The sequence below is a fragment of the Ovis canadensis genome, chromosome 3 (assembly GCF_042477335.2).
Source record: "Ovis canadensis isolate MfBH-ARS-UI-01 breed Bighorn chromosome 3, ARS-UI_OviCan_v2, whole genome shotgun sequence".
Lineage (NCBI taxonomy): Eukaryota > Metazoa > Chordata > Mammalia > Artiodactyla > Bovidae > Ovis > Ovis canadensis.
The window spans coordinates 96,844,521-96,872,222 of record NC_091247.1 but is presented as its reverse complement, the minus strand read 5'-3'; the positions used below and the strand labels follow the sequence as shown (position 1 = coordinate 96,872,222).

The 27,702-nt window shown below is 44.2% G+C and overlaps 1 protein-coding gene and 1 long non-coding RNA gene across 3 annotated transcripts in view; one reads left to right on the top strand and one right to left on the bottom strand.

Moving 5' to 3' along the window:
- The window catches only part of HK2 (hexokinase 2), a 68,283-nt gene extending 66,102 nt beyond the window's left edge, over nt 1-2,181 (bottom strand). The window contains exon 1 of the mRNA XM_069580558.1: nt 1,638-2,181. Coding sequence (XP_069436659.1) covers nt 1,638-1,700 — 63 coding nt within the window. The 5' untranslated portion in view covers nt 1,701-2,181. The remainder of the gene's footprint in view (nt 1-1,637) is intronic.
- On the top strand, nt 1,362-23,303 carry LOC138435648 (uncharacterized). 2 transcript variants are annotated; one of them, XR_011255163.1, is made up of 4 exons: nt 1,366-1,815; nt 16,550-16,706; nt 17,794-17,862; nt 21,116-23,303. It is a non-coding gene; the product is annotated as an uncharacterized lncRNA (long non-coding RNA). The 2 variants fall into 2 exon arrangements; XR_011255162.1 differs by lacking the exon at nt 21,116-23,303 and having other exon boundaries at nt 1,362-1,815; nt 17,794-19,864.
- The last annotated feature ends 4,399 nt before the right edge of the window (nt 23,304-27,702 follow it).

Below are 27,702 nucleotides of genomic sequence, written 5' to 3'. Positions count from 1 at the left end.
TGCGTCTCCCGCATTGGCAGGCATATTCTTTACCACTGAGCCACCTGGGAAGCCCCAGCATCACCAACTTAATGGACATGAATTTGAGCAAACTCTGGGAGACAGTGAAGGACAGAGGAGCCTGGCATCCTGAAGTTGCAGAGTCGGACACGACAACAGCAAGCTTTGAATTCTAGGACTTGCCAAGAAATGACAGTCTTCCACAAGGGTTAACTCACTTCTTGGGCAAATAAGCCGAAAGCTAAGGTCCTGCCTCTGACAGACAGGTACTCAACTAAACGAGATGCCGTCTGCTCCCTATTCCAGTTTGAGGCTGGGAAACTTCGTGTTATATTGGAATTCATCTGCCACGGCTCTGAAAACACTGTGACGGCAACCCACCATCCTCTCCTTCGCTCTCAGGATCAACCAGAAAGAGAGTATGAGCAGGTCGTCCCACAGAAAGATAATGTCAAAACATTTTCCCCAAAATGTGTTCCCACTAAGACAGAAATTTCAAGTATGTAATTGAGCAACGTTCCGTCATTGACTCACAGATCTGGACACCCTCCACCCCCGCCCACCCCTTCGTCTCAAATCCTAGCTGAGGCCCAGGGCAGGAGCCAATCCCGCAATCTCGAGCATTTCAGAAACTCAATTCTCCCCCAGAGAGCGCCTGGGGCCCTGGCTAGCCCCACCCCCACTCCATACCCAGAGGCACAGAGAGCGAGGCTCCCCGGCGTAAAAGATCTGGCCCGAAAAAGAGCTCGGATCTGAGGGCACTGCTGAGAGAGAAAGTGGGCAGACTGGTCGAGGCCTACAACTGAAAAAGGCTCGTTTCCAGCAAGACAAAAATCCCCAGGAAGACGGCAAAGGAACGAGGGGGTTGTGGAGTTGGTCCTCTTGGAGAAACTTTTGGGAACATCAAAAGTAATATCCAAAGTCCGGCCCCCATTTGGAGGCAGGACCGGGGGTGGGATACTCGAGGCGGGGCGGTCCGGGGCCAGACGCTAGGGAGGAGGGGAGGAGGGGGTGGACGGCCCTAGCGGAGCCTCGGTTCCGGGCGCCTCAGTTCCGGAAAAGGGGCGCGGCGGGCGAAGTTCCTCTGCCCATTTCCCAGCTTCTTCCCGTGTGGTCTTTTCCCACGAGGCCGTGAGGAACGCTAGAGGGACTCGTAGGTCCCCGAAATGCCGTCTTTTAGCGCTGGAGGAGCCCAGGCAGCCGAGTCTGCTCCCCCGACCCCGCCACGATTCTCCCCACGTGCTCCGGCCGGAACACAGGCTGCGAACGGGGGGTTCCTCCCACGTGGAACCAGCAGTCACAGACTACGTGCAGGGTGGCCCGCCCCTCCAGGGGCGGGGGGTGGGGGGAAGCGCGAGCGCGAGTGCGCTCGGGAGAGCAGAGAGGCAGAGGCGCGCGGTGCACGAGCCCCGGAGCCTCGCAGGCGCGCACACGCCTGCCGGTGCCTAGCGGACGTGGCTCCTCCAGCCCAGGGCTTTTCCCCGCCGTCCTGGTATTTTCCGCGTCCGCGGCCCAGAATGGGGAGAAAGCGGGTCCCCGCACGGTCTAAGAGGAGATTCCTAGTCGGCCGGGACCCCGGAGAGAGAGCCGCGTACAAAGTAAGGTTCTCAGAGGCGAGCCAGGCGCCCCTTGCTTACCTTCTGCACTTGGTCGTGGTTGAGCTCCGTAAAGAAGTAGGCGAGCAGATGTGAGGCAATCATCCTGCCAACTCCCGACGGAACAGAGCTGGGAAACCGAGGCCGGAGCGCGTGCGGGGTAGGAGAGTGCGGCGATCGGACCGCTTTGTACCTGGACTTGGCGGCCCAGCCGGGATTGGTGAGTCCGGGAGGCACACAAAGAAAGCACACGATGGCGCGCCCGGCTGGAGGGTTTCGGGTCTCTAAAAACAGGTTTTGGTAGTCGCAACTGCTGAAAGACCAAGAATCACTCCAGGCGACGTGTTGGGATGTCCCAGTGTCAAAGTACTAACTTCAGCCACAAGATCACTAAGGCTCAACTTGAGAAAGAATCGAAGTCCGGCTTCACTAGGGCGACCGGAACTCTCTGGCTCATACGTGGGCTGCGTTCGCCCGCGGATCTTCTCGGCTAGGTGTCACGGCGGTGCTAGCGGCGGGCTGGGACTCCTGTGCTGGAGTTTCGTGCAACAATGTGGCTTATTGAGGGATTGCCGGCTCGCGGGCCGCCGGGTCAGTGACGCGCGCACGCCCATTGGCTGCGCGGGGAGGGTGTGTGCGCCTACGGGCCGCCCCCCGCCGCGGCGCAGCCAGTCGGAGCTTACGGCCCGCGGGCGCGGCCGCTCAGACAGGGAGTGGGCCAGCTGAAGGGGCGCGCCTGGGGCTGGGGGCGGGGCCAGGAGCCGAGGATGAGACGTGTGGTCCGTGGCAAGAGGCTGCGGCGGAAAGGCGCATGAGCCAACGCCGCGTCAGGCTCAGCTATGGGTGGGGGGTGCATGATCACAGACCCGGGGTGTGGGGTGACTGGAAAGACGGGTCAGCGGACCTGCACACGCCCTGGGCGGGGAGAAAGACACTGTCTGGCATCTCGGGGTCATGTGAGGGGCCCCTGCTACCCGGTCACATTTCTGAAGCATCTTAGTTCTCACCTATTGTGGCTCCAGGCGTCCGCGCAATGCTGACGCAAAGTTAGCCGCCACAACTACTGCTTTACTTTATGCCAAGCTTCACAAAATTGAATGGATGTGAGTTTTACTGACCTTGTTTTACAGATGAGGATACAGAGCCCTTAAGAAACTTGCCCAAGTTCTTACAGTTAGTGAGTGGCAGATAAAGGAAGGAACCCACGTCCTCTGACTTTGAGGCCCTATTCTTTTCCCAATTAGTTACCCCATCCTGCCATTCTAAGAGCCAGAAAGTGGAAAGCAGAAAAGAACTTTTGTCTGCAACTGTGGGACTGATGCGTGAGTGAAACTGGGTGGGTGGTAAGTGTGTAACCAAATGACCCTGGCCATGTGTGGAGTGGGGTGGCTTAGGGATTCTGAGACAAATAGGAGCCACAGCTAATGTCCAGCATCAAACTTTTTTTTCCTTTTTCTAGAAATTTTATTGAAATATATTTGATTTACCATGTTGTGTAGATTTCTGCTGTATGGCAAAGTGATGCTGTTATACATGTATATTCTTTTTCCTATTCTTTTCCATTATGCTTTATCACAAGATATTGAATACAGTTCCCTGTGTTATACAGTTGGACTTCATTGTTTATCCATACTATATATAACAGTCTGCATCTGCTAATCCTGAACTCCCAATACTTCCCTCCCCTTGCCCTCCTGCTTAGCAACCACAAGTCTATTCTTTTATCTGTGAGTCTGTTTCTGTTTCATTTGTCTCATATTTCAGCTTCCACATATAAGTGATATTAGATGGTATTTGTGATATTAGATGGTATTGATCTTTTTCTCTCTCTCTTTCTCTTTCTGACTTATTTCACTTAGTATGATAATCTCTAGGTCTATCCATGTTACTGCAAATGGCATTATTTCATTCTTTTTATGGCTGAGTAATCCATTATATACACATACCATGTCTTCTTTATCCATTCATTTGTAGATGGGTGTTTAAATTGTTTCCATATTTGGGCTGTTGTAAATAGGGGTGCATGTATCTTTTCGAACCACAGTTTTGTCTGGGTATGTGCCCAGGAGTGGGACTGCTGGGTCATATGCTGGCACCAGACTTTGATTCATGCTGGAAGCCACCAAGAGTGACTACAGCGTATGGGAGATCAGTGATTGTGGAGAACAGCAAGCCTGAGGTTGGAAAGATCACAGAGGAGGAAAGATGAGGGTTTGCAGTGTTCTGCTGAGGAGTTTGTCCTTCTCTGATAAACAGGGGAGTGCTATCTGCAATCTATAATAATAATAAAACAGAAGTATTAAATGTTCATTCTTGGGAAATAAGAATAGACAAACATATACAAATATACAAATTTCTGTATGCAAATATACAGAAAAAGCAAAAACATCGATGATCTAGCCTCTCAGCAAAACTTCTCAGAAGCTATGTACTCTTGCCAACTAACTACACGTTCTCACCCTTCCCTCCCTATACTCCAGTCAGGCTCAGGTCCAAAACTGTTTTGGTCATCATCACCACAATGACGTACATATTGTCAAATCTTCTGTTCCTATCTCTTTTTTTTTAATCATTTAAAATGTTTTATTGACATGTATTTGATTTGTGGGCTTCCCTGGTGACTCAGTGGTAAAGAGTCTGCCTGCCAGTGGAGGAGACATGGGTTCAATCCCTGGGTCAGGAAGATCCTCTGGAGAAGGAAATGGCAACCCTCTCCGGTATTCTTGCCTGGGAAATCCCATGGGCAGTGGAGCCTGGTGGGCTGCAGTCCATGGAGTCACAAAGAGTTGGCTATGACTTAGCAACTAAACAACAGCAGCACAATAGATTTACAGTGCCGTGTTAGTTTCCAGTGTACAGCACAGTGGCTCTATATGTACATGTATGTGCTGCTGCTGCTGCTGCTAAGTCACTTCAGTCGTGTCTGACTCTGTGCGACCCCATGGACTGCAGCCTACCAGGCTCCTCCGTCCATGGGCTTTTCCAGGCAAGAGTACTGGAGTAGGGTGCCATTGCCTTCTCCCTATATATATGTATATAGATATACATACATATCTATAAAACTATTGTGTATATATTCAATTCTATATATATATGTATATTTTTCAGATTCTTTAATAGGTTATTCCAAAATATGGAGTATTTGGAATACTGTGCCATACAGTAGGTCCTTGGTTATCCAGTCCTATCTCTTTTATACCCTTGTCTTACTGCCCCTCTCAGGGATGTTGGGCACAACTGACCAAATCCCTCATCTGGACACATCTTCCTCTGCTGAGCCAGGGAAGCTTTACCTTTCTGGTTTCCCTCGAACCTCACTCCAGGTTCCTTAGCCCCCACTTTCTCTACTGGTAAATGCTGGCCTATTCAAGGGCTGTCCTTCACCCTCTTCTGTGGTCTAGTGTCACTCTCTCCCTGGTGTTCCCTGCCAGCCCCATGACTATTATATCATTTACGTGCTGATGACTCAGTAATGTAGATCTGCCGTGAGGCCCTCTCCCGGAGTTCCAGATGAATTTCTCCAACTGCCATTTGTCATCTCCCAGTGAAGTGACTAGCATCTCTCATCTAACATGTCCAAAGCCGAACTCAACTTGTCTTTTCAAATCTCTTCCTTTCCCAGTTGTCTCAGCATATTGCATCATCATCCGCCCTAAATCATCCTTGATTCCTTCCTAACTACTCACCTTCATCTACAGCCAATCTGTCAGCGAGCAGTCAATCCGACCCATAGCCAAGCCACCAACAACTCAGCCAGAGCCAATATCAACGTTTTCCTGCCTTGCTCCCTGCTCCCATTCATGCCTCTCTCCACCCAAGCCCTAAAGTCAGTTCTTCACTCAGGGGCCAAAGTGACCTATAAAATACAAACCATTCTATGTACTGTGAACTACAAGAAGGCAGGATCTGTACCTGTGTTGTTTTCTCATGTCCACAGGGCCTAGAACAGTGCCTGTCACATGATAGGCATGTAATAAATATTTGACAAATGAATACAAAAAATTTAGAGATAACCATTGTCCACATTTTGTATAACAATTCACACACCCAACATCTCTCACCAGACTGCAATAGTCTCATAACTGGGTTTCCCTCTTTAGATATAGAAATGCCACAGATAAATAGGTTTAGCCATCCAACAGAGATTCTTAGAGACGTGATGTGACCTTATTTGCTTTTTTAGAGCAATAATTGCCCTCCATGTGGATACAGGGGAAGGAGGTCAGAGACCAGAGGCAGAACGAAAGCTGTAAGATAGCATGAGGACCTGAACCAAGGTAAAGGTAGGTTATGGAGTCAGGCAATAAGGTTAGGTGTTTTGAAGACTGAGGTAGTATTGATGGCTTTGGTGAGGAGTGGGAGATGAAGAGGAGGATGCCTGCTGCCTAGAAATACTGTCCAGTAGTACAGTGTTACAAAACCTTTTGGCCTCAGGCAGGTGGGACTACACCCAGTCAGCCAGTCAGTCAGTTCAGTTGCTCAGTCGTGTCCAGCTCTTTGCAACCCCATGGACTGCAGCACACCAGGCCTCCCTGTCCATCACCAACTCCTGGAGCTTGCTCAAACTCATGTCCATCGAGTCGGTGATGCCATCCAACCAACTCATCCTCTGTCGTCCCCTTCAATCTTTCCCAGCATCAGGGTCTTTTCCAGTTCTTCCCATCAGGTGGCCAAATTATTGCAGTTTCAGCTTCAGCATCAGTCCTTCCAGTGAATATTAGGGCTGATTTCCTTAAAGATGGACTGGTTGGATCTCCTTGCAGTCCAAGAGACTCTCAAGAGTCTTCTCCAACACCACTGTTCAAAAGCATCAATTCTTCAGCACTCAGCTTTCTTTATAGTTCAACTGTCACATCCATACGTGACTACTGGAAAAACCATTACTTTGACTAGACAGACCTTTGTTGGCAAAGTAATATCTCTGCTTTTTAATATGCTGTCTAGGTTGGTCATAGCTTTTCTTCCAAGGAGCAAGCGTCTTTAATTTCATGGCTGCAGTCACTGTCTGCCCAGTAGGTCATGTCATCTATGATTCTTTCTCCACACAGTAATTGTAGAGCCTCTTTCCCACACCCCTCTTTGGTCCCATTTCATGTGGACCAGATAACAAGGTACTTCAAGTGCCTGTTATCTCACAAAGTTCCCAATCCTGGGAGGTGGTTGGAGTGGGTATTGGTACAAGCCCCCCACATACATGACAAAATAAAGAGTATTGCTCACTCCAGGCCAGGACTTAAATCTTCGACTTTTCTGGCTCCAGACTCTACACCTGGAATTTATTATTGATTGATCCTCAGATCCCACCCCCGCACACAAACACACCCAAATGTTGAGGAGTCATGGCACATCCACATAATTTACATTCCATAACCCAAAGAGAAATAAATCAGCAAATACGTTTTAAACAAACCCTTGCTTTGTTCAGGACAGTCTGTTCAGTGCTGTGAGAAATACAAAAGACTTCTTACCTCTGAGGGATTAACTGTTCAAAGATATAAAAACATTATTACAGAATGGAAAAGTCTATCACTAAGAGCAAAATGGGCTTCCCTCATAGCTCAGTTGGTAAAGAATCCGCCTGCAGTGCAGGAGACCCCGATTTGATTCCTGGGTTGGGAAGATCCTCTGAAGAAGGGATAGGCTACCTACTCCAGTATTCTTGGGCTTCCCTTGTGGCTCAGCTGGTAAAGAATCTGCCTGCAATGCGGGAGACCTGGATTCAATCCCTGGGTCGGGAAGATTACCCTGGAGAAGGGAGAGGCTACCCACTCCAGTATTCTGGCTTGGAGAATTTAATGGACTGTATGGTCCATGGGATAGCCAAGAGTCAGACATGACTGAGTGACCTTCACTTTCACTTTCAAGAGCAAAACGTGTGTGTTTGTATGTGATGGAGTTTTGGAGGAGGAAGAGACAGAGCAATAGGCCAAAGTCAGCCAAGGCATGTCTGAAAGATTCAATGCCAGCTTTTACACAAGGCTGCCTCTTGCCTCACACAGGGCTGAACTGAGCCTGACTTGAGCCTGACCATTAGGCTTCAGGGAGCTGCCCTGGGAAGAGGCCACTTTGGCAAGAGGCTACTCTATTTGCCAAATATTCCTTTTACTAGTTGGGATTTATCAAGTTTGCAACTCATTGTGAGTGATGGGATTACTTAGAGAATTTTAAGACTGAGAGCCAGCCTGCCCTGAATATAAATGTTTAGGACTACTTACATTGTGTTGTCTTTAATGTTGGGCCCTAATGATATGCATAAATTTCTTATGTTTCATAGTTCAATTGTAATGTATGAATTTGAGAGATTGGGGAAAAGAGTCATTTAAAAGCAGTTACAATTTAAAAATTGAAGCCACAGGGTTCACAATAATCTAATTTTATCTGTCACAGTTGCAAACTGAACACCATCAAGCTAACTTAAGCAGAAAAAGAGTTTATTAAAGAATCTGTAGTCCCTTTCAGGATCTTCAGGAGGACCAGAGAATCAAATTCAGAGGCTAGCCAGCTAAGCATAATGTACAAATTATACCATCAAACTCTGCTGGTGAATATGCTATTACTGTGGCTACTGGGCTCAGGCCTCTTTGCCCAACACCTGATGTTAACCATAGGGTTTTACAGCTGGTATATGGCGCAGCCACCTTTGATGATTAGACATCTATCTGTCAGCATCCTTGCTAGAAGGAATTTTGCATGACACCCCTTTCTTTATGGTATTTGCCTCTGAACTGACATCTTACAAGTGATTGCCAGAACCTGAGCCACATATTAATGCCCTAGATTCAAGGGAAGCTGGGGAAACGGGCCCACAGTGTCAGGAGTCACAACTTGGAGAAGTCCTAAATTAAGAAGGGTGTTCAAAGGGGCTGGGCAGGCCCAAAGCTTGGCAACACATTCACCACACCCAATAGTCACTAAATGTGGAGCATTGCAAAGTTTAAAACAATCTACAGATTCAATGCAATCCCTATCAAATACCAATGGCATTTTTCACAGAAATAGAATGAAAAATTCTAAAAGTTTCTAAAATTCTAAAACTATGGAAACGCAAAAGACCTTAAGTAACCAAAGTGATCCTGAGAAAGAACAAAACTGGAGGTATCACACTCCCTGATTTCAAACTGTACCACAAGCTACAGCAGTCCTCAAAATAGTATGGTGCTGGCACAGAAATAGAACATAGATCAATGGAATAGAATAGAGAGCCCAGACATAAACCCATGAGGTGGCCAAAGTATTGGAGCTTCAGCTTTAGCATCAGTCCTTCCAATGAACACTCAAGACTGATCTCCTTTAGGATGGACTGGTTGGATCTCCTTGCAATCCAAGGGACTCTCAAGAGTCATCTCCAACACCACAGTTCAAAAGCATCAATTCTTCGGCGCTCAGCTTTCTTCACAGTCCAACTCTCACATCCATACATGACCACTGGAAAAACCATAGCTTTGACTAGACGGACCTTTGTTGGCGAAGTAATGTCTCTGCTTTTTAATATGCTGTCTAGGTTGGTCATAACTTTTCTTCCAAGGAGTAAGCATCTTTTAATTTCATGGCTGCAATCACCATCTGCAGTGATTTTGGAGCCCCAGAAAAGTAAACTCTGACATTGTTTCCACTGTTTCCCCATCTATTTCCCATGAAGTGATGGGACCAGATGCCATGATCTTCATTTTCTGAATGTTGAGCTTTAAGCCAACTTTTTCACTCTCCTCTTTCACTTTCATCAAGAGACTTTTTAGTTCCTCTTCACTTTCTGCCATAAGGGTGGTGTCATCTGTATATCTGAGGTTATTGATATTTCTCCCGGCAATCTTGATTCCAGCTTGTGCTTCTTCCAGCCCAGCGTTTCTCATGATGTACTCTGCATAGAAGTTAAATAAGCAGGGTGACAATATACAGCCTTGATGTACTCCTTTTCCTATTTGGAACCAGTCTGTTGTTCCATGTCCAGTTCTAACTGTTGCTTGCTGACCTGCATACAGGTTTCTCAAGAGGCAGGTCAGGTGGTCTGGTATTCCCATCTCTTTCAGAATTTTCCACAGTGTATTGTGATCCACACAGTCAAAGGCTTTGGCATAGTCAATAAAGCAGAAATAGATGTTTCTCTGGAACTCTGTTGTTTTTTTGATGATCCAGTGGATGTTGGCAATTTGATCTCTGGTTCCTCTGCCTTTTCTAAAACCAGCTTGAACATCTGGAATTTTACGGTTCACATATTGCTGAAGCCTGGCTTGGAGAATTTTGAGCATTACTAGCCTGTGAGATGAGTGCAATTGTGCGGTAGTTTGAGCATTCTTTGGCATTGCCTTTCTTTGGGATTGGAATGAAAATTGACTTTTTCCAGTCCCGTGGCCACTGCTGAGTTTTCCACATTTGCTGGTGCACCAGCTGCAACGAACCACGCAGAAGCATGGCCGAGACGGGCTACCCCTCTCCCAAGGTCAGGGGCAGCAACCAAGAGTGCTGGGCTGCGACAGCACAGGAGCGGCCTAGAGGAGCTACCGCGCATCCGAGGTCAGGGGCAGTGGCAGAAAGGAGCTCCATGTTCAAGGTTAGGAGGGGCAGCCGTGGGGAGATACCCCTCGTCCAAGGTCCACAGATATAGTCAATGTCAACAGTAAATGGGGAAAAGACCACTATGAAGTATTGCCAGAAAGCCCTCCTGCAGTGCCATTCTAAATGTGGGGGCTATTGTGTCTGATCCCCTTATCCTGAAGGCCACGGGGTTTTATCCCCCAGTTTGCCTGAGAAGAGCACGGCAGCATGCTGAAACTGACATGGGAGCACTGTGTGGTCTCAAGCCTTTCTGAGCTCTGCCTTTCTCATCTGCAAAGTGGAGATCATGAGACACGATATGCGAAGACTTTAGTTCAGAATTCATGGTGGATCTTGAATACCAGTTACCTAAGCACATCACTCATAATATCAAGTTTTCTATCTGATAAGAACTCAGTGATAAAAGAAAATTTCACATGTCAGAAACAGCAAGTGCGAAGTCTTGGAGTCATGGAAAGGATTGGTTTGTTCTGAATGGCATGCAATGCTCTGGTCTAGAGAGCAGATTTCAGTGGGGATTGGCAGGAGGGAAGCTGGGCAGGTAGGCAAGGAAGGCTCAGACAAGAAGGAAGGAATAGAATCCCGTCAGCACTCAAAAGCATAGCGCTAAGGCTGGAAGCAATGTGGAGGACAGATTGGTGGGAAGTAAGACCAGAGTCCTGGGGAAAGATGCTGAATGCCACTACTAGGCTTATGACAGAAGATAAAGATGTGAAATTAGTGAGAAAAGCATGAAGTAGCCCAAACAGGACATGATCAGTGATTGAATGTGAGGGATGGAGACAGGAAAAACTCTTAAGACAGTGATTCTCAGCCTTGGACTGCTCTTGGAAAGACTGGTGACTGTGTAAAGAGCTTCTTCACATTAACAAGAAAATGAAATCAAGAACGCTTAGGTAAAGGATGCAAACAAGTTCATGGGAAAGGAACAAATGACTATTTGGCGTTTGAAAAGATGATTAACATCACTCAGAGTAGTGACATGCAAATTTTAAATATATTGTTGTACCATTTTTTCACCCATCAGTTCAGTAGAAATCAAATAATGAGAACACCCCTTACCACAGGGACAGAGGTACTCTTTCTTTTTTGGGGGGAGGGGAGCGGCGTGGACCGCAGCATGAGGGATTGTGGTTCCCCGACCAGGGATCAAACCCAAACCCCCTGCATTGGAAGCACAGAATCTTAACTACTGGACTAGCGGGGAAGTCTAGGAGGTGCTCTTTCTTCCAGCACATTTGCTGACATGGGAACACAGCCTCCATGAGGTCAGTTTAACACAGTCCCTCAATTACAAGCGCTCCTACCCACTGATCTTGAGATCCCATTTTTCTTACAGACATAACTACATATGCATGTAAGTTTATACATTCGGGCATAATTTGTCATAGTAAGGCCGGGACCAACCTGAGCCCTATCAGTTGTGGACTGGCTCAGTTCAATTCAATTCAGTCGCTCAGTCGTGTCCACTCTTTGCGACCCCATGAATCCCAGCACGCCAGGCCTCCCTGTCCATCACCAACTCCTGGAATTCACTCAGACTCACGTCCATCAAGTCAGTGATGCCATCCAGCCATCTCATCCTCTGCCGTCCCCTTCTCCTCCTGCCCCCAATCCCTCCCAGCATCAAAGTCTTTTCCAATGAGTCAACTCTTCGCATGAGGTGGCCAAAGTACTGGAGTTTCAGCTTTAGCATCATTCCTTCCAAAGAAATCCCAGGGCTGATCTCCTTCAGAATGGACTGGTTGGATCTCCTTGCAGTCCAAGGAACTCTCAAGAGTCTTCTCCAACACCACAGTTCAAAAGCATCAATTCTTCGGCGCTCAGCTTTCTTCACAGTCCAACTCTCACATCCATACATGACTACTGGAAAAGTGGACTGGTTAGGTAAATTAATGGAGAAGGAAATGGCAACCCACTCCAGGACTCTTGCCTGGAAAATTCCATGGACTGAGGAGCCTGGTAGGCTACAGTCCATGGGGTCACAAGGAGTCGGACACGACTGAGCAACTTCACTTTCACTTTCACTAGGTAAATTAAAGCACATCCATACAATGGAATTACTTAGTCATCACATAATAAAAAACAAAGAGGTTAGGTATTAATATCAAATGATCTATGAGATACAGTTAAGTCAAAAACTCAAGACATAGAGCAGTATACGTACAAAATTATCATTAGTGTATAAAAAAGAACCAAATATAAACATATACCTGTGTAGTACAGTCATAAACTTTCCTCTAGGTAGAGGACCTAGATAACTGGGAGACAGGCATGGGAGAGAAACTGTATTGTATAGTCTTTGTGTGTGTTTGTGTAGTCCTTTGCACCAGGTGCAAGAATTATCTATTCACACACACACAAAGATAGAAATAAGAAACGTACCTATGAGTGTAAAGGCAGCGCAATAGAATGGAAATCACTTGGGGTTAGACACCTGAATCCACCAACTGTGAAGTTTCAGGTTTTAAAAAAATGATGCTCAGCCCACACAGCAGTCCAATTATATAAGAAGCTTGCAGGGACGGGGGAGGGAACCCAGGCATCAACATTTTTTAAAGTTCCATGAGTGATTCCAATGTGCAACCAAAAAAAAAAAAAAAGCATGGTATAAGCAAACCTGGGTGTTTTGGCTTCAGTGCTGCAGAATCAGCTGAGCCTGCATCAGTCTTGGCGTTGAACTCTGACTCCTCCACTCACTAAGCACAGCTTGACCCATTTGCACTTCTCTGATCTTTATATCTGTTCCTGATCCAGCATCATCTAGTCCTTATCTTTGTAGCTGCCTTATCCCTGTCCTCTAGACAGCAGGAGCTCAGTTTATTTATAAACTTGCCAAAAATCCAAGTAAACTTCCTAACGTCCTAATCACTTCAATGATGGGAAATGTGGTGGTGGTTTAGTCACTAAGTCATGTCTGATTCTTTGCCACCCCATGGACTGTAGCCCACCAGGCTCCTCTGTCCATGGGATTTCCCAGGCAAGAGTACTGGAGTGGGTTTCCATTATGGGAAATCTATCCCTTTTAATTATGAAGGCAACTGTCCCAGCAGGAATGAGGAAGGGCCCTGCCTCTCTCTGTGCCACTCTCCCCTGATGACTTCAGTTCAGATGATTTCAGGTGCAAGGAACAAAACACTCTGGCTCTAACAATAAAAATACTTGTTTCTAATAAAAATCTGCCTGGTGGTGGGCTGGGCTCCAGGCTGGGTGCATCAGGGCTTTTGTCCCACTTCTGGGAGAATCTCTTGGTTTTGCCTTTCTCTCTGAGTTTGTTTCATCTTCATGCTACAACATATCCAGATTTCATCCACAAACTACAAAATCCAGAGAAAGAGAAAGGACTTGTCTCCTCCTGGGTCTCTTTCTTATAAGGGAATAAAACATATCCTGAAACTCCCCAGTAGCCTTCTTTTCCCTTAATTTCATTAGTCAAATTGCCATATACTCATTCTAAACTCAGTTATCTTGAAAGAAGAGTAAGATTATCATGGCTGATTTACATCAGTGGTTCTCTACTATGGGGGTGATTTTGCCTCCTAGCAGACATTTGACAATATCTGAAGACATTTTGGGTTGTTTCAGCTAGGATTGGAAATACTACTAGCAAAGATGCTGCCCAACATCCTGTAATCACACAAAAGTCCCCACAACAAAGAATTATCCAATCCAATATGTCAAGAGTACCAAGACTGAGACACTGGGCTTAGATCAATCAGGGCCCATCCCTGGAGCTGATGACAGGGTTACCTTCCCCTAGTCATTTGGTGGATCCCAAACAATATCAGGTTTCTTAGGGAAAAGAATGGATGTGATAGGCAGCCAACAATGTCCCCTATATGACTGCTTCAAAGGTCTTGGGATCCAGCATCTGCTTCCTTCAAAGTAATCCAAACAGGAAATTTATAAACTGATGGCCTAATCACAACAGATTATATAGATCTGTAGTCCCAGAAGCCAGAAAGGCTAACATTTGTGATTTAATATTTATATTTTTGCGGAACTAGTAGGCTGGCACTCAAAATAGCCACAGGACCCTTGCACATTGGTCAATCCAAGAACATTAAAACTTTGCTTCTCTAAATCATATGAGAGAAGACAGTGTGACATCATTTGATAGGATTTTAGCTATTAGAGAAAACGTGTGGCTGGCTGCTCCCACTCGCCACACTGGTTGGTGTCTCAAGGAGACATGGGAGTTCAGGGAGTCGAGATTAAAGTATCAGCTAAAACATCCAGAACAATACATCACTGTTCTTTGTTTTTTAGCTGAGACAGTTATTTATCCAGTATCTCTTGGGCCTGAAAACAAAACCATTAATTACAAAGACCAACCTTTTAGGACACAGAGCAGGGTTGATATACCATCCTGGAAACTGTGTGTGTCTGTGTAGATTTCTGATTACTAAACCTCTGGAAATATCTTGAGAACTAACTCATGCCTACAGAATGGGCACACGCTTCTGGCGTCATCAGGACTCAGCCACCACCAGTGGATGGCGGCTGTTTTCCACGTCATCATGACTCTCTCCCAGAGCTCTGTTCTATAACTTACTGTTATTAAACCTAAAACTTCATCCACCCCATGGCTCACATCCCCACAAATTAGAGTCACTCTCTGTGGTAGTCATTAATTCTAGTCACAAAATAGTTCTAGTTCTCCAAGTTCATGGTAGGATTGCATAACCTCATCCCTTTAAATTTAGATGTGATCGGGTGATTTGCTTTCAGTTCAGTTCAGTTCAGTCCCTCAGTCGTGTCCAACTCTTTGGACCCCATGAATCCCAGCACACCAGGCCTCCCTGTCCATCACCAACTCCCGGAGTTCACTCAGACTCACGTCCATCAAGTCAGTGATGCCATCCAGCCATCTCATCCTCTGTCATCCCCTTCTCCTCCTACCCCCAATCCCTCCCAGCATCAGAGTCTTTTGCAATGAGTCAACTCTTCGCATGAGGTGGCCAAAGTACTGGAGTTTCAGCTTTAGCATCATTCCTTCCAAAGAAATCCCAGGGTTGATCTTCAGAATGGACTGGTTGAATCTCCTTGCAGTCCAAGGAACTCTCAAGAGTCTTCTCCAACACCACAGTTCAAAAGCATCAATTCTTCGGCGCTCAGCTTTCTTCACAGTCCTTCTCTCACATCCATACATGACCACAGGAAAAACCATAGCCTTGACTAGACGGACCTTAGTCGGCAAAGTAATGCATCTGCTTTTGAATATGCTATCTAGGTTGGTCATAACTTTTCTTCCAAGGAGTAAGCATCTTTTAATTTCATGGCAGCAGTCACCATCTGCAGTGATTTTGGAGCCCAAAAAAATAAAGTCTGACACTGTTTCAACTGTTTCCCCATCTATTTCCCATGAAGTGATGGCACTGGATGCCATGATCCTCGTTTTCTGAATGTTGAGCTTTAAGCCAACTTTTTCACTCTCCTCTTTCACTTTCATCAAAAGGCTTTTTAGTTCCTCTTCACTTTCTGCCATAAGGGTGGTGTCATCTGCATAGCTGAGGTGATTGATATTTCTCCTGGCAATCTTGATTCCAGCTTGTGTTTCTTCCAGCCCAGCGTTTCTCATGATGTACTCTGCGTATAAGTTAAATAAGCAGGGTGACAATATGCAGCCTTGATGTACTCCTTTTCCTATTTGAAACCAGTCTGTTGTTCCATGTCCAGTTCTAACTGTTGCTTCCTGACCTGCATACAGATTTCTCAAGAGGCAGGTAAGGTGGTCTGGTATTCCCATCTCTTTCAGAATTTTCCACAGTTTATTGTGATCCATATAGTCAAAGGCTTTGACATAGTCAATAAAGCAGAAATAGATATTTTTCTGGAACTCTCTTGCTTTTTCCATGATCCAGGGATGTTGGCAATTTGATCTCTAGTTCCTCTGCCTTTTCTAAAACCAGCTTGAACATCAGGAAGTTCTCAGTTCACGTATTGCTGAAGCCTGACTTGGAGAATTTTGAGCATTACTTTACTAGCATGTGAGATGAGTACAATTGTGTAGTAGTTTGAGCATTCTTTGGCATTGCCTTTCTTTGGGATTGGAATGAAAATTGACCTTTTCCAGTCCTGTGGCCACTGCTGAGTTTTCCAAACTTGCTTTGGTCAATGAAAAATTCAGCAAGTGTACACCAAATATTGAACTTTGGCTATATCATAGAAACATAAAGACAGCTTCTGTCAACCTGGATCCCTAAGTGAAGATGACATGAAACAGAGGTAATGTCAACCTGTAATGTTGGGGTTAGGGAGTGTAACCTGCTTTATCCTGACTGATACTGTTCCCCAAATATTGGCTTCCCTCCAGCCGTTTCCTCCTACACCTTTTCCATGGATTACTCCCAAGTTTGCTGTCCTCCACCTAATTTTCTACCCCTCTTTTCATATCTCAGTATCTACAGTGTGCCTTGTGGAGCCCCATTTTGTACCAGGAAATTCTCCTGCATCCTCAACTTCCCAACAGAATGCGTCCTTTACTGCTGGACCTTACCTGAATCCTTGCTGTCTTCTAGAGGCGTCTCTTCCCACACACTTCAGACCTGAGGGTGGGTAAGTGACACTGAAATTCCCATGGCTGGCGATGGCTCTGTCTTTGAGTAAAAGTCCCACACCATTAAGACTCATGGCCTCCTGCTGGGTCACCCCCAGTCTTTCATTTTATTGACATCCTTCCCTTTTGGGCTCCTGGAATATAGTCTTCTTATCTTCTCCACATCCTGCAGAATTCTGGGAGACTTCAACGGTCCTAAGGACAACTACCAAACACCCGGGCCTCATAGCTTCCAGACCTCATAGTTTCCAGTCCTTACCAAATCCAGTGACCTCTATCTTCTTTGTATTCTGATCACTTTCTCTGAGGCTACATCCTGAACCCTCTCAAACTTGTTTCACTTCTGCAGTAAAAGCAATGAGGACCGCCACAGATAGACAAGGAAATGGCTCAGTAAGTTGAGTTGTACTGGATCCTAAGCAACATTCCTCTTCCCAAACTATATCCTAGAGCAGAGGTTCTCAAATTTTAATGATTTCCTCCCATTACCTGTGTGTCTTGTTAAAAGGCAGACTCTATTAAGCAGGTCTGGCGTGAGACCTGAGATTCTGCATTTCTAACAAGCTCCCAGGTGATAGCCATGCTGGTTCATGGACCTTACTTTGAGTCACAAGGAGCTAAGTGTCCATGAGACCTGGCTGCCCTGTTCTTCCTATTCTTCCTATGAGAAAAGCTCACCAGTGCCTCTTTGAGTTCTAATCAACCCCTGTATAACCTGCCCCCCAAAATGGAGACCTGTCTTAAGGGCTCCAGTGAACTGCCTGGAGTTTCACATTTTGACTTTTAATGTGTTGTTGTTTTAATATTTATTTATTTTTAATTGCTGATTGGTTTACAATGTTGGTTTGATTTCTGTCATACATCAGCACGGATTAATCATAGGTGTACATATGTCCCCTCCCTCTTGAGTCTCCCTCCTACCTTCTGCTCTTTCCCCTACCTGGGTTATAAGGAGCCCGGGTTTGAGTTCCCTGAGTCATACAGCAAATTCCCACTGGCTCTCTATTTACATATGTTAGTGTATATGAGTCCATGCTACTCTCTCCATTTATCTCACCCTCTCCTTCTCCCCCATCCTTACCCCAGTGTTCATTGCAGCAAGACTTGGAAGCAACCTAGATGTCCATCAACAGATGAATGGATAAAGAAGCTGTGGTATGTATATACAATGGAATACTACTCAACCATAAAAAGGAATGCATTTCAGTCAGTTCTAATGGGGTGGATGAACCTAGAGCCTATTATACAGAGTGAAGTAAGTCAGAAAGAGAAAAAGAGATATCATATATTAACTCATATACGTGGAATCTAGAAGGATGATACTGATGAATTTATGTGCAGAGCAGCAATGGAGATGCAGATATAGAGAACAGATTTATGACTTTTAATTTTTAAAAAAATCTCAAATGATTCACAGTTCTTCAATGCATAGCATACTCACATCAGCTCATGAAAAGTCCCATTACTTGCAGTTTATTTCTTTTCATTTTCACTTTTTAAACCCTTCCATCTTGGTACTTGCACCTTTTTTCTCCCCAGCTTTTGTCGTAGGCCATCACTCTAGTATGTTTGCTATAGGTCATTAAATGCGCATGCATTCAACCTTGGAAGGTGAGTTGTGTATGCTTATGTTTTTAAACTACATAAATGATGTGCACTTTACAAAGAAAAAAGCTCGAGATCTTCCTGGGAGATCTTGCTGTGGGCTTTTCCTGCTGAGGTGGCTGGGATTCGTGTTCCCCTTATTTATATAGGAAACGAATGACCCCCTTATTATGTGAATCAGCTCCAGAGAATCTCTATTTCTTGTGACCAAAATAACTCAAGGAGCACCCTACCTCACAGGGAGGTTGGGAGCTTAGCGGAGAGCAGGATGTGGTGTCTAGACATCCCTAACCCATTGCTCCTTAAGTGTCAGACCCTCTCTTGTTGTAGTTGGCAAAGAGCTAGATGGTGAATGATTTAGGCCACGGTTAAGAATTGTCTCCATATGGCCTAGTTAGCTTTGCTGTAAATCAGCAACGCCCCTAACACTAGCCTAAAATACTGTTGTAACCCCTTTGACATAATAATAGAAGTTATAGCGTTTAAATCATGATTAGACAGACCAGAGATAGATCCAGAAACAGATCCACAGACTAATAAGTTAAAGGTGGTTTTTCAAGTTGGTGAGGAAAGGATGGATTAACTAGTATATAAATGGTGTTGGAATATCAGGGTGATGATCAGTGAAGAAAAATTAATTTGGATTCTTAGCTTAGTGCTTACAACAAAATTAATTCCAGATAAAACAAACATCTATATGTTAAAAAATTATTAGAAAGTATTGTGGGAAAAATTTTGCAGTAACCTCCAGTTAAACCTTTTCTAAGCATCACACAAAACCCAGATGCCTTAAAAGAAAGATGAATTTAGCTACATTAAAAAAATTTTAATTCCTCAAGTCAAACTTGCTATACACAAACTTCTTTAAAAATCAGTAAGAAGAGCATTATCTTATTTGAAAAATGGGAAAGAATATGAAGAGTTCATAGAAAAGAAAACATAAATGCTCTAAATATATGGAAACATAGTTGAGATCACTTATAATAAAAAATGCAAATTAGAGTTACAATGATGATACACTTTTCAGATCAAATCAATTGACAACTTTGAAAGATTTTAGAAACTATACTAACAAAGACGTATGGGGACAGGCACTCTTGTAAATTACTTCAGACAGCAATTTGACATTATATCAAATTAGAAATGAACATACCCTTTGACTTCTAGGAAAGCATTCACTAATATATTTGAATATGTATGAAAGTATACATCATGTTATTGATGCAAATTATGATTTGCCTAAATAAGGGAATACTACAAAGAGCTATAAAAAGTTGCAAAGATTTTGGATTATTTACAGAACATGTTCAGAGTGCAAAAAAAGCTGCAGAACAATGTAAGAGTGCGGGGATGGGGAGGGAGTGAAAATACATGTATATTTATAAGCACATAGAAGATCTCCAGAAGGTTATGCCGGAACTTCACAGAGAAGAAGTAAGGGCAGTGTGAGCCGGAGAGGGAGACTTACCATTCTGTGTTTACCTTTTCACACCCACTGAATTTTATATCATGTACATCATTATAAAATGTAATTAAAATTTTAAATGATAAATTATCAAATGCTTCCCATTTTTTCAGCAGAAACTTTGATGTCCATTGAGTTATGATGTCCATTGACTGTAGATACAAAGAAACAGGAAAGGAAGTTTAAAAAGGAAGTAGAAAAAAAGAAATAGAAATTTTAAAAAAATGTTTTTAAGGAAGTAGAAAGAGACTATAGAGAGGGTTCTGTTTTTATTCTGGGATTTGGTTTCTCTAGGCATTTAGTGAGAAAGTAATACCTGCTTTTTTAAATCCACAAGAGCGTGAGGAATAGCTCTCTCTCCCTGATCAGAGACAGCTACAATGTAGCCTTACAGAGTGGGTGTCAGGTCACAAAGCTGACATCCTGTTGGTGAAAGCAGTGTTGGCCAGTGAGGGCAAGCAAGAGGTGGGGGCCCTCCAGCCAAGACTGTCAGCAAGCCCTGAGGGAAGCACTCAGCACAGCAGTCATCCCCAAGGAAAGGGCCAGAATGTTCCTGCAATGCAGGGGCCAAAAAGAGAGGGCAGCCTTCTGGGTATGGAGCACACCAAAAAGACAAATAAATAGTAAAGGCAGAACACAGCAGCTTGAAGGGACAGAGATATCAGGGTACAGAATGGAGGTGTAAGAGGAGGAGAAAAGGCAGATTCTGCATGGCTGAATGATCTGCTGCTGTCATCTTGAAATTCTTAATAACTTTATCTTTGTGTTTAATTCCTACATTACAGGTTGACATTACCTCTGTTTCATGTCATCTTCACTTAGGGATCCAGGTTGACAGAAGCTGTCTCTGTGTTTCCATGATAAAGCCAATGTTCAATTTTTGGTGTACACTTGCTGAATTTTTCATTGACCAAAGCAAGTCACCTGATGACATCTAAATTTAAAGGGATGAGGTTATGCAATCCTACCATGATCTTGGAGAACTAGAACTATTTTGTGACTAGAACTAATGACTACCACAGAGAGTGACTCTAATTTGTGGGGATGTGAGCCATGGGGTGGATGAAGTTTTAGGTTTAATAACAGTAAGTTACAGAACAGAGCTCTGGGAGAGAGTCATGTTGACGTGGAAAACAGCCGCCACGCACTGGTGGTGGCTGAGTCCTGATGGCGCCAGAAGCGTGTGCCCATTCTGTAGGCATGAGTTAGTTCTCAAGATATTTCCAGAGGTTTATTAATCAGAAATCTACACAGACACACACAGTTTCCAGGATGGTATATCAACCCTGCTCTGTATCCTAAAAGGTTGGTCTTTGTAATTAATGGTTTTGTTTTCAGGCCCAAGAGATATTGGATAAATAACTGTCTCAGCTAAAATACAAAGAACGGGGATATACCCATGTCTCTTCATTTGTATCTGGTGATCATCGCAAGCGACAAGGCCTAGTGTTGTGCAGGTTGAGTTCACATTCAGCGTCATAATGGTATGTTAGTACTTATCCCCATTTAGAGAATGATCAGTACACATTCTAAGAGCTTTGACAGATGGGACTCTCAGAGAAGGACCCGGCATGTCACATCCTCATGCTTCTAGTTCCCTCGGTATCGGAGTCGTGCTGCCCCTGAATTCTTCATCACCCAGACTGTAAGACCCTGTCCCCCTTACCCTGTGGGCTTTCATTCATTCAGCCATCCCTTCGACAGGAATTTATTGAGTACCTGCTATATCAAGCACTGTATTAAGCCCACAGAGACAGTGGTTATCATGTCAAATATGATTTCTACCTTCATGGAACTTACCCCCTTCTCCAGACAGAGAAACAGTGAAAACTGAGATATGTATATAATACAAATTATGATACATGCTATGAGGGAAGAGTGTGGTGCTCTGTGACTGAGAAGCCGACAGCCCGTTCTGAACTGGGTGATAATGAAAGAGGGCTGCCTGGGTGCACAGCCTCAGCAGACATTGCATAATGTGCATGGCATCTCAGATGCCACCAGGCAGAGTGGAGCCAAAGAGCCTTCCAGGAGGGGGAACAGAGATCAAAGGCAACAGAACAGGAAACAGTTTGGCAAGGACAAGTCCCTGTGGGAAGTACAGAGCAGGGGCAGCATGAAGGACGGGGTGTGAGATGAGGCTCTGGACGGCTACAAGAGGAAATTTTGTCCGAGTTCTACGGGGTACTAAGCAAGCGAGTGACATGATTCAACATATGGGGTTGGCCAAAAGGTTTCTTCAGTTTTTAAGTAAAAATGAAAGACAAATTTTTCATTTTCACTAGGAACTTTATTAAACAAGTTCACTGTTTTGTTCCACTACTTTCTGCCATCTTCAAGCAACTTCATAATTCCATCTTCCCATGACTTTTTCTTTTTGACCAAACTATTCCAGGTACCTTTTAGTCTTCCAGGGAATTGAAATTTTTTCCATCAAGAAAAATTTGTAAAGACAGAAACAAAGGGAAACCTGAAGGTGCAATGGCAGAGGAATCAGAACTCCCCAGCCAAGCTGTGACAGCTTTTGTGTGGTCATCAAATAAACATGTAGTCTTGCATTATCCTGACGGAAGATTGTGCATTTGCTGTTGACCAATTCTGGGTTCAGCCTCCACTTTAGCCCTCTAGCCTCAAAGGAGGCTGAGGATCTACCTTCCTTTAGAGCACTGGTCTGGGCTGTTGCTGTAACTCACCATCATCTGAAGCTGACAGAGTGAGAACCTCCATTCCGGTGAGATTGTAAAGTGTCCAGACCAGTGACTTAGAAAGACATTCCAGCTGTGAAGATTACTCTCTCCAACTACATCATAAAATCTTCCACCAGGGTGTATTGCTCTGTTTTACAACTCTTTTTCTGCCAAGTTCTATATGCATTTTATTTCTCTCAAACTTGAAAAAAATCTTAAGAAATGTTTTGAACATTCCTTATACATCTCTTAATTATAAGTTCAGGATTTGAGTCTAAGTAAATAAAACTGATCAAGTCTTACCATATTTCAAGCTAACAAGGACCTGAGAGTTTGAAGTAAGACGAAACAAAGTAGCTTGAGGAAGTGATCAGAGAAGGATCATTTGAACTTCCCTTTAGGAGACAACTTCAGATACACAGTGGTCAAAAGAACACCAGTGATAGAAGGTTTGACCTTTTGGGTCAACGGGAAAAGTCACCTGTGTATTATAGGTGCAATGGGAGAAAGAGTAATACAATGGGAGAAAGAGATATAAGTGAAGGGAAATTAATCACCCCATTAGCTGATCATTATCAGAGGCTTGTCCTGTTAGGGGACAAGTCTAACACATTCTCTGGCATCTCTGCGTACCTTGGGATCAGAGCTCTACTTCCCTTTATTCCAGCTATCTTTTCAAGGATGTCTCTATAGCAAACAGCCTTGAGGACAGAGATGGCGTCTCCCTCCAGAGCATGAGGCAAATTTGTTTACTGTCCAGTATGATCAAGATAGTGTCTCCCTAAAGGGAACATTTGTATGTTGTTGGTAAATAAAGGTAGCCACTATGAAAAACAGAATGGAGTTTCCTTTTTAAAAAAGCTTAAAATAGATCTACCTCAATTCAGCCCAGCGATTCCACTACTGGGTATACATCTGGGAAAAAAAGGAAAACTCTAATTTGCAAAGATATGGGCACCCCAGCATTCACAGCAGCACTATTTACAATAGCCAAGATACAGAAATAACCAAAGTGTCCATTAACAGATGATTGGCTTAAGATGTGATGTATATATACATATAGTGGAATATCACTCAGGCTTTAAAAAGAATGCAATATTGCCTTTTGCAGCAACATGGATGGTCCCAGAGAATATCCTACTTAGTTGAAGTAAGCCAGACAGACAAATGATATCACTTATATGTGGGATCTGAAAATATACAAATAAATCCACATACACAGAAACAGGCTCATAGACACAGAAAACAACTTATGGTTACCAAAGGGGAGAGGGAGGGAGGGAAAATTAAGAGTATGGGATTAACAGATACAAATCACCATACATAAAATAGGTAAGCAACAAGGATATTTTGTATGACACAGGGAATTATGTTCAATATCTTGCAATAAAGTACAATGGACCAGTTTGAAAAAAAATAATTGAATCACTTTGCTGTCCACTTGAAAATAACACAATATTGTAAATTAACTATACTTCAACACAATTTTTTTTAATTTAAAAAATAAAAAAGATATTGTCTCTCTTTGGGACAAAGTTCAGGCAGGCTTGCTATTCATTATAAAAGATCGTTGTGTCTGACTATTTGTAACCCCATGGGCTATATCCTGCCAAACTCCTCTGTCCATGCAATTCTCCTGGCAAGAATACTGAAGTGTGTTGCCATTTCCTCCTCCAGGGGATCTCCTCACCCATGGATTGAACCCACATCTCTTGCATTGTAGGCAGATGCTTTACTGCTGAACCACCGGGAAAGCCCCATAAGAGATCCAAGTTCCCCAAACTTGGGGTTCCTCTGTTAAAATGTACCCACTACATGCGCAGACATTGCTTTGAAGGCATTGCTTGGCTTTTTCATGTCATCCTGTGGAAACTGGGTTTTGATTGAAGGTGAAGGTGAAGTCGCTCAGTTGTGTCCGACTCTTTGCGACCCCGTGGACTGTAGCCTACCAGGCTTATCCTTCCATGGGATTCTCCAGGCAAGAATACTGGAGTGGGTTACCATTTCCTTCCCCAGGGGATCTTCCCAACTCAGGGATCGAACCCGGGTCTCCTGCATTTGGAGGCAGACGCTTTAACCTCTGAGCCACCAGGGAAGCCCTGGTTTTGATTAACCAACGCAAAAAGGATACAATTGTAGCTACTACTATTGCTGTGAGTAATAAGCTGTCCTTTGTCTCTGACCCAGGAATCTTGTGTCTTCTGCCAGCATCCATGAGGCAGTCTTATAGCTTTCAAGTCAGGTAAAATCTCAAACCCTTAAGTATTCTTGACTATTGGGCACCTATAAGGGCAATTTTAGCACAGGACATAACAGCAGTGTTAGCAATATCAAGAACTATGTTGGGTCTTTCAAATAAAACTTTCCTGACGGCCCAGATGTAGTTCTTTTACTTCTTCAGGTTATCAGACTGCATGAACAAATACACAATAGTGCACTTTTCATGAGACTAAATTCAAAAACTTCCTTCAAAAGTTCTTCCAAAACGTTCCACCGCTGAACAAAGTTTTGGGGACAAGAAATAATGACCACCTGGAACAGTGGCCATACAACTGGATGAGATGTTTTAAGTTCTCCTCCCTGATGGCAGCCAAGAACCTCAGCCCACCGCCACATCAAGGCTCTCCTTCCTCCTGAATGAATGAAACTGGACTCTCCTCCACCACTCCCACGCCCATTGCTTATTCCTCCGACACCCTTCAAATCCACCTGCTCCTTTCATCTCTATTGCCCCCTCCATAGTCCACACTCTCATCTATTTCTAACCTTCCTCTCAGCTTTCACCCTCTTCCCTTCCAACATGGTCCTATATGGACATCAGAGTTTACAACTCCTCAAATGCTCATCACCTTCACCAAGGGCTTTCAAACCAGGCAAACCTGATATATTTGATATATTGTATCCATTTGATATATTGGACCTCTGTTAAGATTGTTTTCAGGAGAAAAAAAGAAAGAGTTCCACTGCTTCAACATTTTTGAAAAGTGCTAGCCTGAAAGATAAACTTCAAAACTTTAGCTTTTCATTCAAAGCCCTTGTCTCCTAATCCACCCTCAGAAGCCCTACACTTTAGTTCAGTTCAGTTCAGTTCAGTCACTCAGTCATGTCTGACCCTTTGCGACCTCATGAACTGCAGCACACTAGGCTTCCCTGTCCACCATGAACTCCCGGAGTTTACCCAAACTTATGTCCATTGAGTCGGTGATGCCATCCAACCATCTCATCCTCTGTTGTCCCCTTCTCCTGCCTTCAATCTTTCCCAACATCAGAGTCTTTCCAAATGAGTCAGCTCTTCGCATCAGGTGGCCAAAATGTTGGAATTTCAGCTTTAACATCAGTCCTTCCAATGAACACCCAGGACTGATTTCCCTTAGGATGGACTGGTTGAATCTCCTTGCAGTCCAAGGGACTCTCAGGAGTCTTCTCCAACACTGCTGTTCAAAAGCATCAATTCTTAGGCTCTCAGCTTTCTTTATAGTCCAACTCTCATATCCATACATGACTACTGGAAAAACCATAGCTTTGACTAGACGGACCTTTGTTGACAAAGTAATGTCTCTGCTTTTTAATATGCTGTGTATGTTGGTCATAACTTTCCTTCCAAGGAGTAAGCGTCTTTTAATTTCATGGCTGCAGTCACCATCTGCAGTGATTTTGGAGCCCAGAAAAATAAAGTCTGACACTGTTTCTACTGTTTCCCCATCTATTTCCCATGAAGTGATGGGACTGGATGCCATGATCTTCATTTTCTGAATGTTGAGCTTTACGCCAACTTTCCATTGTCCTCTTTCACTTTCATCAAGAGGCTCTTTAGTTCTTCTTCACTTTCTGCCATAAGGGTGGTATCATCTGCGTATCTGAGGTTATTGATATTTCTCCCAGCAATCTTGATTCCAACTTGTGCTTCCTCTAGCCTGGCGTTTCTCATGATGTACTCTGCATATAAGTTAAACAAGCGGGGTGATGATATACAGCCTTGATGTACTCCTTTTCCTTTTTGGAACCAATCTATTGTTCCATGTCCAGTTCTAACTGTTGCTTCCTGACCTGCCTACAGGTTTCTCAAGAGGCAGGTCAGGTGGTCTGGCATTCCCATCTCTTGAAGAATTTTCCACAGTTTATTGTGATCCACACAGTTTATTGTGATCCACACACTTTAGTAAATGTGCCTATATCCATATTACCTGAAGTCTTTTTTTAAACCACACTGTCAGTTTCATCAAGCTTCACTACACGTGGGATCAAGTTCAGACTACTTAAGTTTGTATTTATCACTCCCCCTGTTTCACCCTGTCCTAGTCTCCTCCCTGAAACAAACTCTAAGATGCAGTTCAGTCACCACCTTTTTGTCTAGCCCAAGTTCTGTGTCATCCTATACAACAACCTCAACCATGAGGCTGATTCATGCTATGTCTAGATTCAAAGCTTCTTGATGTTATGGTTGACTTCATAGACCCTTATCAAATTTTGTATCCTACAAACAGATGTGTGTGTGTTAGTCACTCAGTCACGTCCAACTCTTTGCAACCCCATGGACTGCAACCCCATGTAGCCCACCAGGCCCCTCTGTCCATGGAATTCTCCAGGCAAGAATACTGGACTGGATTGCCATTCCTTCTCCAGGGAATCTTCCCAACCCAGGGATTGAACCCAGGTCTCCTGCATTACAGGCAAATCCTTTAGCAACTGAGCCACCAGGGAAGTCCAAACAGATAATTCCTCTATATACCTTTCCATCAGAGCACTTACTACCTCGTATTACAAAGCAACTGTCTTTGCTTCTATATCTACCTCACTCTAAGAGACGATATTTGCTAAATGAAAACGTGAGTTTTTGCAACTGCTCCGCTGCAATTGTTAGTTTTCTGTGTTAACTTGACTAGGCTATGGTATCCTGATGCTTAGTTAAACTCTCTTTTAAATGTAATTACATTTAAATTAATAGACTTTGAGTAAAGAAGATTATTGTTTATGCTGCTGCTGCTGCTGCTGCTGCTAAGTCGCTTCAGTCATGTCTGACTGACTCTGTGCGACCCCATAGACAGCAGTCCACCAGGCTCCCCCGTCCCTGGGATTCTCCAGGCAAGAACACTGGAGTGTGTTGCCATTTCCTTCTCCAGTGCATGAAAGTGAAAAGTGAAACTGAAGTTGCCCAGTCATGTCCGACTCTTCGCGACCGCATGGACTGCAGCCCACCAGGCTCCTCCACCCATGGGAGTTTATAGTCATTCGATTAAT